Raw genomic sequence first — 11,570 nt, 5'->3', positions numbered from 1 at the left:
CGAACCGGGATCAACCCAAACCGGGACCACCTCGAAGCGGGACCAGCTGAGACCCCCCGAACCGGGACCATCCCGAACCGGGACCAGCTGGAACGCCCGAACCGGACCCACCCCGAACCGGGCCCACCCCGAACCGGCTGGTCCACCCCACCCCATCCCCCTCCCGGGGCTCCATCCCAAGCCGTTCCGAGCAGACCCGCCCCAAAGCGGGGCCGTACCGGGCTGGCCGGGGGCCAGCGGCGCCGACGTCACTCCGGAGCGGCGCCGGCCCCGTTAAAAGGGCGAGCGCGGCGCGGGGGCTCCGCAGGCGGCGCGGCCGGTGCGCGGTTCGCCCCGGTGGGCACCGGGCGGCACCGGCGGGCGGGGAAGCGGCGGCGGGGGGGGCGGGAGGGGGGGGCTGTGATGGGCATGCGGCGGCGACGGCGACATGACGGTGCCGCTGCTGAAGATCGGGGCCGTGCTGAGCACCATGGCCATGGTCACCAACTGGATGTCCCAGACGCTGCCGTCGCTCGTGGGGCTCAACGGCACCGCCGTGTCCCGGGCCGGCACCTCCGAGAAGATCGTGAGTCTGCCCGGTACTGCGGGTACCGGGGGGGGGTGCGGGGTTTGGGGGTGGGGGGGGGGATGCGCGGAGCTGCGCCACTGAAACCGGCACCGGCGGGCTGGGTGACCCCGGGATGTCGCACACGGGGACCCCCCCTTCGCTTCCCTCCGGGCACCCCCCCATCCTCCTTCCTGCGCTTTCCCCATGGATACAGGACCCCCCCACTTTGCTGGGGATTCCCCCAGCATGGAGACCCCCCCCCCATTCCGCCGCCGGGGCACAGGGATCCCCTTCCCAGTGCCCTCCCCCCCCCCAAGCAGGGTGCACCAGGGACCCCCCAGTGCGGTGGTGTCAGGGGGGTGAGTCGCCCAATGGAGGAGACCCCCCCAAGGGGGGTCAGGAGCCCCCATCTTTCCCCTGGTACATCCGAGCTGGGTAGTTCCAGAGGGCTGGGGGGGCTGGACCGAGTGGTGTTGGGGGGGGGGGGGTGTCACCCATCGTTCCTATTCAGGAGCCCCCCCCCAGAGCCAAGGCAGGGACACCCCAAATTTGCCCTGGGGGGTCTCCAGGCTGGTGTCACCCATGGGAGAGCGGGGGGTGGATGTGGGGTGTGAAACCAATTGGGAGCTGGGGGGGTTGGGGGGACGGGGGGGGGCAGGTTTTGGGGTGCTGGGCTGAGCTCTGGGTGATGCTGCAGTAACTGGGGGGTCCCCCGGGGAGGGGGGGGGCTGCGGGGCCTGGTTGGCACCCAGTGGGGGACACCGGGGTCCTTTGTGGTGAGAACCGCCCCCCGCGGTAGCTGGGGCTCCCCATTTTGGGTTTGGGGAATCCTGTCCATGGGGGTGCTTGTGCCAATCGCAGTTATGGGGGGGGGGGATGTGATGCAGTTTGGGGGTGTTGGAGGATGGGCACAGCCCATCTGGACCCCCCCACTCCCAGCAGTGACCCCCCCAGAGTCATTGGTGGGGGGGTCACCAAACTGCCCCCCCCCCCACCCCGGCTCTACCAAACCATGAGGCTCTTTACCTGCAGCCTTCAATGCAGCGGGATCCCGGGGATCCCTCGGGATCGTTTTGGGGGTTCGATTCCCAAGCGACCCTCTGCAGAGGATGAGCGCGGTGGCCTTCATCATCATCATCATCATCATCGTCGCCACCAAACAGGCAATCATGTTGCAGGGCAATTAGCGGCGCTCGGGGTAACGCGGGCGCCGCTCTCCGATAATTAGTTAATCATTAATCACTCTTCGGCGATGGGTGTAAAACCATTAATCACCGGGCAGCAGCGCGGCCGACGCGGCTGGAACGGGCACAGCCGCCCACGGGGCTGATCTCCCACCTGGGTTTAGCAAAGCGGGGCTTTTCCCTGCTGAAATAAGCCGAGCTTACCCAAAACGGGTTCTATCCTCCAGGCTTTGGCCGGTGGGGCCTTTCGCTGTTGTTTTGGGGGTCCCGAAGCCCCTTCCTAGAAAACAGCGGTTCCGTTTCTGCCCGGACACCCAGAGCTGGGCTCACCCAGGCCTGGCTTGGCTGGTCCCATCCACTCAGCCCCCTGGGACCCCCGGCTTTTGGGGCCCCCCGCTTTTGGGAACACCCACTTTTGGGGACCCCGGCGCCATCAGCGTCTCCCATGGAGCAACAAGGTGATGGGGAGCGAGCGGAGCATCCGCAGCGGCTCCATTGCGAGGGGGTAGAGATATAGAGGGGCTCTTGCATCCCCCCCATACTGATTTGGGGCGCACCCCATGCATGCTGAGCCAAGGGGCCGAGCGGGGACTCTTGGGGACCCCGTGGTGTCCCCAGCTCCTGAGGTGTCAGCAATTTCTCCTCTCCGGCTCCGGCATCTTGCCCGGGGAGCTCTAATTAATAACCCAGCGACAGATTGCACAGCCTGCGTTTAACCTCATCACAGCGCCGGCGGGCGCCGAGCCGCACCCCCAGCCATGCCCTCCATCCCATTGGGGGGTGTTATATCCGCATGGCGGGGGGGCTGGATGCAGGAAAGCATCCCCCCAGGGGCCTATGGATGCTCACCTATGGGGCTGGACCGCGGGGTCCCGGCGCCGTTTGGCTCCGAGCGCCGCCCGCATCCTGCCCGCCACGCCAGCTGCCTGCTGTTCATTATTCATTAGCCCTCTATCAAGTATTTATGGCGCGGCCAGACGGGTCCTGGCGAAGGCGAAACGGCTCCTCGGTGACTGCGGATGCTCTGCCTGCCTTTTTGGCTTTCGTTTCAGTAGGCGGGTGTGTTTTGGGGGGAGAAATGAAGGTTTTGGTGCCCAGGATGATTCTGGGAGCGTAAGGGTTGGAGGTTGCGCCGTGGGGACCACAAACTCCCCTTCCCAATATATATTGCCGATAATTGCTCATTAATTTAATCCACATGCCATAGCGAGCGGCCGGCGCCTTCCTAAGGGTTTGTTGCCCCCCGATGTGACTTGTCACCGGGATTCGCTCCATCTCCACTGGAATAAACCCTCTATCTACCCCCCCCGGTGATAACGCAGCAATTTACCCACTTAAAGGCGAGTTTTACGCCGCCGGTTCATTTATCTTGGAGGCTGGAGAGCGGCGTTTGGTCCAATAAATCCCTTCCGATGGGAAACATGACGTTAAAACCACGGCGTGTAAAGCAAAGTGTCGTCCCCGGCTTGTTATGGGGAGCGGGTCATTTATCTTCGCCCGGCTCGGCACGGAGAGCGCTGAGCGTGCTCTTGATTTCCATAATTAATAATTATGAATTACCCATGAAATGCTAAATGGCCCGGCGCAAAAAACACCGCGTTACGGCGCGAATAAATCACCAAAGGGGAGGGAGAGTCATCTCTCTGCGTGGGTTTTCGGAGCCGGTGAAATGGGGGGACAGGGAGCGTGCAGTGGGTGCCCCCAATTTGGGGTGCAGGGGGGTGTGCTGGTATTTGCCCCCAAGGGACTCAAAATTCAAGGGGAAGAAGGAATTAGCAATTTGTGCTTGTATGAAATGGTGTCGTGGAGGGAGTTCCTGTCTCGTTAGTTCAATTAGGGGGAAATAATGGGCTGGGTTTGTGGGAGGGAGAGGAGGGACATGGTGCTGGCTGGTGGGGATGATGGGGAGCGGTGGGAGGTGATGGGGAGCGGTGGGAGATGATGGAGAGCGATGGGAGATGATCATGGGGAGCGGTGGGAGATGATGGAGGAGCTGTGGGGATGATGAGGAGCTGTGGGGATGATGGGGAGCGGTGGGAGATGATGATGGAGAGCGATGGGAGATGATGATGGAGAGCGGAGGGAGATGATGATGGAGAGCGGTGGGAGATGATGGGGAGCGGAGGGAGATGATGATGGAGAGCAGTGGGAGATGATGAGGAGCTGTGGGGATGATGGAGAGTGGTGGGAGGTGATGGAGAGTGGTGGGGGATGATGGAGAGCAGTGGGAGACGATGAGGAGCCGTGGGGATGATGGAGAGCGGTGGGGATGATGGAGAGCAGTGGGAGACAATGGGGACCAGTGGGGACGATGGAGAATGGTGGGAGATAGTGAGGAGCCATGGGGATGGTGAGGAGCCATGGGGATGGTGAGGAGCCGTGGGAGGTGATGGAGAGCGATGGGAGATGATGATGGGGAGCGGTGGGAGATGATGGGGAGCGGTGGGAGATGAGGAGGAGCCGTGGGGATGATGAGGAGCTGCAGGGATGATGGAGACTGGTGGGAGATGATGGAGACTGGTGGGAGATGATGGAGACCGGTGGGGATGATGGAGAGCAGTGGGAGATGATGAGGAGCGGTGGGGATGATGGAGAGCAGTGGGAGATGATGAGGAGCGGTGGGGATGATGGAGAGCGGTGGGGATGATGGAGAGCGGTGGGGATGATGGAGAGCGGTGGGGATGATGGAGAGTGGTGGGAGACGCTGAGGAGCGGTGAGGATGATGAAGAGCGTTCCCTCCCCATTCCCTCCCATCCCACCGTCATTTTGCAGCCAGCGCGGCACTTGCGGGAAGCCGAAATCACCATATTTCGGAGCAGATGCGCTTTGCCGCCACCGAGCGGGGATGGTGCCGGCGCTGCGGCGCTTCAGGAAGGGTTTGGGGCGCTCACCCTGATGCCGGCACCTCATCCCCTTGCTGCCTTGTCCCCAGATGGGTGACAAGGCGGCTCCGGTGTCTCACCAAGGCGACGCCAGCCCTGTGGGTTTTGGGGAGCCCGGGTGGGCGTGGGGAGCCCGGCGTGGGCTCCGGCACCCTTGGGGGGCCCTGACACCCCGTTATCTCTCCCACAGACCCTTTTCCAGAGCCCCGACGAGGGCTGGCAGGTTTACACCTCGGCTCAAGCGCCCGACGGCAAATGCCTGTGCACGGCCGTCATCCCCGTGCAGGGCACCTGCTCCCGCGACCTGCGCAGCCACCAGCTCCGCCAGCTCATGGAGAAGGTGAGCGCTTAATCAGCTGTTAATTGGCATAACCAACCCGCTAACGAGGCGGTTAATTGGTGGACACAGCCTTGCTTGTTGTCCCAAACCCGGGGTTCTTCGCTGTGTGCGATGCGGTCGAATCTGAGCGCACAGAGACGAGATGTTGTTTATTACTAATTAGTATTGTTTCTTGGTAATTCCTGATTGGGGTGTTTTGCAAGTCGCTCCTGTCTTGGGTAGACGAGCAGACTGACCTAAAACCAAGAGGATTCTGCCAACAGGATTCATTCCTTTAAGTGGTAACGACTACAGTTCGCGCCTTTGGGACTGAATGTATACACACAGACACACATATATATCTATATATATATATATATCTATCTATATCTATATATCTATATCCCATCTTTTCTAATTATATATATATATATATCCCATCTTTTCTAATTATATATATATATCTATATCCCATCTTTTCTAATTTTTTATATATATATATCTATATCCCATCTTTTCTAATTTTTTATATATCTATATCCCATCTTTTCTAATTTTATATATATATATATCCCATATTTTCTAAACTATTCGAGTGACTGCAACACAACCACCACATGTTGCGGTGTAACATATGAATAGAACAGTTACCAACACAATAATTACAATCGGTTTCCTGAATCAGGAATCCAGGACACCAACGGCATCCAAACGCATTGAGATCCATACGAGGTTTTATTATGTACGGATGCATCCCATAGGACCTTCCCAAATCTCCGCCAGCCCACTCGTGATCCTTTTGGGCTCATCAACAGATTCCACGCACCTTCCCCTCCCCTTATTTAATCCCCCCCTGGTTTTCACACGTCCGCACCGCAAATCCCATTAAACTTTCATTATACGGTGCCGCAAAGACGCCTCTTGAGCAGCTCCCTCCCGATGCGGCGGCACCGTAAATACCGGCGCTCATAAATAAATAACCATTTGAGGCGCACGGCCACGTTCGCACCGTTTGAAAGCCTGGAAATATAATAACTTTGCCGGCTGCGGCAGATGGAATTAAAGAATGAACGCTCATAGAAATGTGCGCTCGGGTGGGTTAAGAAAGCAAATAAGAGCTGAAAAAGGATGAGTAAACCACGTTGTTTTATATGTTAAAGATGCGGGGGGAAGAGTTTTATCACAAGTGTTTAGATAAATGCCAGCGCGGTGGAGCTGGAAGATGCTCGTCCCGCGGTTCCGTGTCCCCATCCCCTTCCTACCTCCACAGCCCAAATTCTCGGTGCTGCAGAGGGTTTGTTAATTAGCCCAAGGGGTAATTAACCCCCCGTCTTGCCCCGCAGGTGCAGAACATCTCGCAGTCCATGGAGGTGCTGGACCTGCGGACGTACCGGGACCTGCAGTACGTGCGCAACACGGAGTCGCTGATGAAGGGCTTGGACTCGCGGCTCAAGGTGGCCGCTGAGAGCCAGCGGAGCCTCAACGCCAAGAGCTTCCAGGTGAGCCCGCGCGGCCCCCCCGACGGGGCGCTTGCACCCCCCGGACCTGCTGGCATGGTGGGGACGGGCACGTGGTGAAGCGGGTGGGCATCCTCGGAAGGGTCCTGCTTTGGGTGGCCCAGGGGCCGAGCATCCCTGTGGTGTCCCCAGGGTCGAGCATCCTTGCAGTGGTCCAGGGGCCAAGTGTCCCTGTGGTGTCCCCAGGGTCGAGCATCCTTGCAGTGGTCCAGGGGCCAAGTGTCCCTGCAGTGTCCCCAGGGTTGACACTGCATCCCTGCGGTGTCCTCAGGGCCGAGCGTCCCTGTGGTGTCCCCAAGGTTGACACTGCATCCCTATGGTGTCCCCAGGGTCCAGCATCCCTACAGTGGTCCAGGGGCCAAGTGTCCCTGCGGTGTCCCCAGGGTCGAGCATCCCTGTGGTATCCCTAGAGCTGAGCATCCTTGCAGTGGTCCAGGGGCCAAGTGTCCCTGCAGTGTCCCCAGGGTTGACACTGCATCCCTGTGGTGTCCCCAGGGTCGAGCATCCTTGCAGTGGTCCAGGGGCCGAGCGTCCCTGCGGTGTCCCCAGGCTTGACCTGCACCCCTGCAGTGTCCCCAGGGTCGAGCATCCTTGCAGTGGTCCAGGGGCCAAGTGTCCCTGCAGTGTCCCCAGGGTCGAGCGTCCCTGCAGTGTCCCCAAGGCTGAGCATCCCTGCAGTGTCCCCAGGATTGACCTGCATCCCTGCGGTGTCCCCAGGGTCGAGCATCCTTGCAGTGGTCCAGGGGCCGAGTGTCTCTGCGGTGTCCCCAGGGTCGAGCATCCCTGTGGGCCCCGAGTGTGGAGAGCGGACGCGGTGCAGGAAAAGGTGCTCAGACAACACAACCCACCCCCAGTGCCACATTCTGCCACCTCCCCGGGTGCTGCGGGGTCGGGGGGATGCAGGGGGAGCCGTGGCGGTGACAGCACAGCAGAGATGGCCAATTCCCAGCCCATCTGGCTGCGAATCCACACCTCTAATTAAACAAAACACGGCTCTTCCCCGGCAAAGCCACGATTCCCACCTGGCGGGCGCCGTGTGCCGATCGATGCAGCCTGCGATGCGGTGCTGCGGCGGCTCCGCGCCCCCCAGAAATCCCATCGCCTGCCCCCCCCTGGCTGGGGCACCGGGTTATTTTGGGAAGCTCGGAGCTCGGTCCTGACAGCTCAAGAGCGTTTGTGTCTCGGGAGCCGCTGGTTCTGGGCACTGGAGGCCGCTCGGGTGGACGCCGACAGCTGCGGAGATGAGGCATTGATTAAACAGGGGATGTCTGGGCTGGTTTAAGCACGGCAGGAGGTGCTGAGCCCTGCGGAGGGGGGGACATGGGAATGCTGGCCCAAAATCCAGCCCAAAATTAAAGGTGATGAGGGAGGGAAGGCGCCGTGTTCCCGTGAAAACCCACGGGGCCGTGGGATGGTGGATTTAGAGCATCCTTGAGCGAAGGAGACTTGGCTGCTCACAGCCAGGACTGGCCTCCTAGGCTGAGCTTAACCTCTTAACCTCCTTCTTGCGCTCGGATAAGCGGGGATTCTGCACCCCCGGCGTGTCGCTCTGCCTGTTGCTCTTGTTGCTGCATCCCTGCTCCCCGGAGCATCGCTCCATGCACAGACCCTGCTGGGGCCGCATCCTGCTCGGTTCCCCTCGGCGACAGCGCCGGTATGATCACCCGAGCGCTCGCAAGACACAAAGCCTTGTAATTGCTATTAATTACCAACCCAGGGAATAGGGCTTGTCCCTGGTGCGTTAACGAGGCTGCGGAGCCGGAAAGCTCCTCGCTACCCCCAGAGGGACGGACAGACGGACAGAAGCACCACCAGCCTTCAGGATGGGGCTTTGTTTAAGCCAGGAGGGGTGTGTTTGGTTGGTTTTCTTTCCTCTTACACCCCTTAAACAGGAGCTGAAGGACAAGATGACGGAGCTGCTGCCGCTGCTGCCCGTCCTGGATCAGTACAAGGCGGACACGCGGCTGATCGTGCACCTGAAGGAGGAGGTGCGGAACCTGTCCGGGAGCCTGCTGGCCATCCAGGAGGAGATGGGCGCCTACGACTACGAGGAGCTGCAGCAGCGGGTGCTGATGCTGGAGGCTCGGCTGCACGCCTGCATGCAGAAACTGGGTATGGTGTCCCCCGCCCCGTGCAAAAACTGGGTACGGTCCCCCCGTCCTGTGCAGAAACTGGGTACGGTCCCTGCATCCTGTGCAAAAACTGGGTGTGATGCCCATCCTGTGCAAAAACTGGGTACGGTCCCCCCGTCCTGTGCAGAAACTGGGTGTGATCCCTGTGTCCTGTGCGAAAATGGTATGATCCCCCTCCTGTGCAAAACTGGGTATGATCCCCCCGCTCCTGTGCAAAAATGGTACGATTCCCCCTTCCAGTGCAAAAACTGGGTATAATCCCCCTCCTGTGCATAAAGTGGGTATAATCCCCCTCCTGTGCAAAAATGGTATGATCCCCTTACAGTGCAAAAAGTGGGTACGGTCCCCCTCCTGTGCAAAAATGGTACAATCCCCCTCGTGCAAAACTGGGTACGACTCCCCCATGCTGTGCAAAACCTGGGTATGATTTCCCCCTCCTGTGCAAACTGGGTACGATCCCCCCTCCTGTGCAAAAAGTGGGTATGATTTCCCCCTCCTGTGCAAAAATGGTATGATCCCCCCACCCTGTGCAAAAATGGTATGATCCCCCCACCCTGTGCAAAGTCTGGGTATGATTCCCCCCTCCTGTGCAAAAAGTGGGTACGACTTCCCCCTCCTGTGCAAAAATGGTATGACCCCACCCCCCCCCGTGCAAAAGTGGGTATGATCCCCACCCTGTGCGAAATCTGGGTACAATTTCCCCCTCCTGTGCAAAAATGGTATGATCCCCCCCCCCCGCCGTGCAAAACTGGGTGCGATACCCCCCTGTGCAAAAAGTGGGTCCGGCGGTGTCTCTTCTTTCAACACCCCCATCCCACTGCCCTGTCCCTTGTCCCCAGCGGCTCCTGGGGGGTCCCTGTTGGCTCCCGGGGTGTCCCCGTTGGGTGTGAGATGCTCGCTGGGCGGTGTCGCGGTCCTGGGTGTCCCCCCTCCAATTCCAAGCTCTTTTTCCCCCCCCGCAGGCTGCGGGAAGCTGACGGGCGTCAGCAACCCCATCACCATCCGAGCGTCGGGCTCGCGCTTCGGGTCGTGGATGACGGACACGATGACGCCCAGCGCCGACAGCCGGGTGAGCGACACGGCCCCGCGGGGACGCAGGGGACAGCACCTTCCGACGCGCTCCCTGGGGTGCACGCGCCTCGGTGCGCGCTCTCTGGGGCGCATCCTGCACGTGCACGCTCGCCGGGGTGCTTGCACCCTTGTGCACGCTCACCTGGGTGCTTGCACCCTTGTGCGTGCTTGCCGGGGTGCTTGCACCCCTGTGAATGGTCACAAGGTGGTTTGCACCCTTCTGCATGTTCACTGGGGTGCTTGCACCCCTGTGCATGGTCACCAGGGGTCCTGCACCCCTGTACATGGTCACCAGGGCTCTTGCACCCTTGTGCACGCTCGACGGGGTTCTTGCACCCCTGTGCATGCTTGCCAGGGCTCCTGCACCCCTGTACCTGGTCACCAGGGCTCCTGCACCCTTGTGCATGGTCACCAGGTTGTTTGCACCCTTGTGCATGCTCGCCGGGGTGCCCGCACCCTTGTGCATGCTTACCAGGGTGCCTGCACCCATGTGCACGGTCACTAGGTGGTTTGCACCCTTGTACATGTTCACTGGGGTGCTTGCACCCTTGTGCACGCTTGCCGGGGTTCTTGCACCCCTGTGCATGGTCATGAGGGCTCTTGCACCCTTGGGCGTGCTTGCCAGGGTTCTTGCACCCTTGTGCATGGTCATAAGGGCTCTTGCACCCTTGGGCGTGCTTGCCAGGGTTCTTGCACCCTTGTGCATGGTCACCAGGTTGCTTGCACCCTTGTACATGTTCACTGGGGTGCTTGCACCCTTGTGCATGCTTGCCGGGGTTCTTGCACCCTTGTGCATGGTCACCAGGGCTCCTGCACCCTTGTGCATGGTCACCAGGGCACTTGTACACTTGTGCATGGTCACCAGGGCTCTTGCACCCCTGTGCATGGTCACCAGGGGTCCTGCACCCCTGTACATGGTCACCAGGGCTCCTGTACCCTTGTGCATGCTTGCCAGGGTTCTTGCACCCCTGTGCATGGTCACCAGGGCTCCTGCACCCTTGTGCATGGTCACCAGGGCTCTTGCACCCTTGTGCATGGTCACCATGGTGTCCACACCCTCATTAAAAATTAGCCAAGAATTGATCTCAGAAAGAGCAGAAAACGTGGTTAAAGGGGGAAGCCAGAAAAACGTCGCGTCCCGGAGCGTGAACGGCTACATGTGCGGGGCGGGGGGGCCCAATCTCACTGGGGGTGGGCACTCCGTTTGTGCCGGGCTCCCCTAACCCGAGCCCGCCGCAGGTGTGGTACATGGACGGCTACTACAAGGGCCGGCGCGTCTTGGAGTTTCGGACCTTGAACGACTTCGTGACGGGGCAGAACTTCGTGCAGCACCTCCTGCCGCATCCCTGGGCCGGCACCGGCCACGTGGTCTTCAACGGGTCCCTCTACTACAACAAATACCAGAGCAACATCGCCGTCAAGTACCATTTCCGCTCCCGCAGCGTCCTGGTGCAGCGCAGCCTCGCCGGCGCCGGCTACAACAACACCTTCCCCTATTCTTGGGGAGGCTTCTCCGACATCGACTTCATGGTGGATGAAAGCGGCTTGTGGGCCGTCTACACCACCAACCAGAACGCCGGCAACATCGTGGTGAGCCGGGTGGACCCCCAAACGCTGGAGGTGCTGCGGAGCTGGGACACGGGGTACCCCAAACGCAGCGCCGGCGAGTCCTTCATGATCTGCGGCACGCTCTACGTCACCAATTCCCACCTCGCCGGCGCCAAGATCTATTTCGCCTACTACACAAACACTTCCAGCTACGAGTACACGGATATTCCCTTCCACAACCAGTATTCCCACATATCCATGCTGGACTACAACCCGCGGGAGAGGGTGTTGTACACCTGGAACAATGGCCACCAGGTCATCTACAACGTCACGCTGTTCCACGTCATAAAGACGTCGGGGGAGCTGTGA

At 60.2% G+C, this 11,570-nt stretch overlaps 1 protein-coding gene across 1 annotated transcript; it reads left to right on the top strand.

The window, feature by feature from the left end:
- Positions 1-427: 427 nt before the first annotated feature.
- Positions 428-11,570, top strand: OLFM2 (olfactomedin 2; the record flags this gene model as incomplete). The annotated part of the gene is made up of 6 exons (XM_080361421.1): positions 428-565; positions 4,805-4,954; positions 6,277-6,432; positions 8,343-8,562; positions 9,545-9,651; positions 10,893-11,570. 6 exons carry the CDS (start codon positions 428-430, stop codon positions 11,568-11,570), a joined length of 1,449 nt encoding a protein of 482 aa, XP_080217547.1.

Source organism: Nesoenas mayeri, assembly GCF_963082525.1.
Source record: "Nesoenas mayeri genome assembly, chromosome: 31".
Taxonomy (NCBI): Eukaryota; Metazoa; Chordata; class Aves; order Columbiformes; family Columbidae; genus Nesoenas; species Nesoenas mayeri.
The sequence above is the reverse complement of the archived record's forward strand: the minus strand, read 5'-3'. Positions and strand labels throughout refer to the sequence as shown.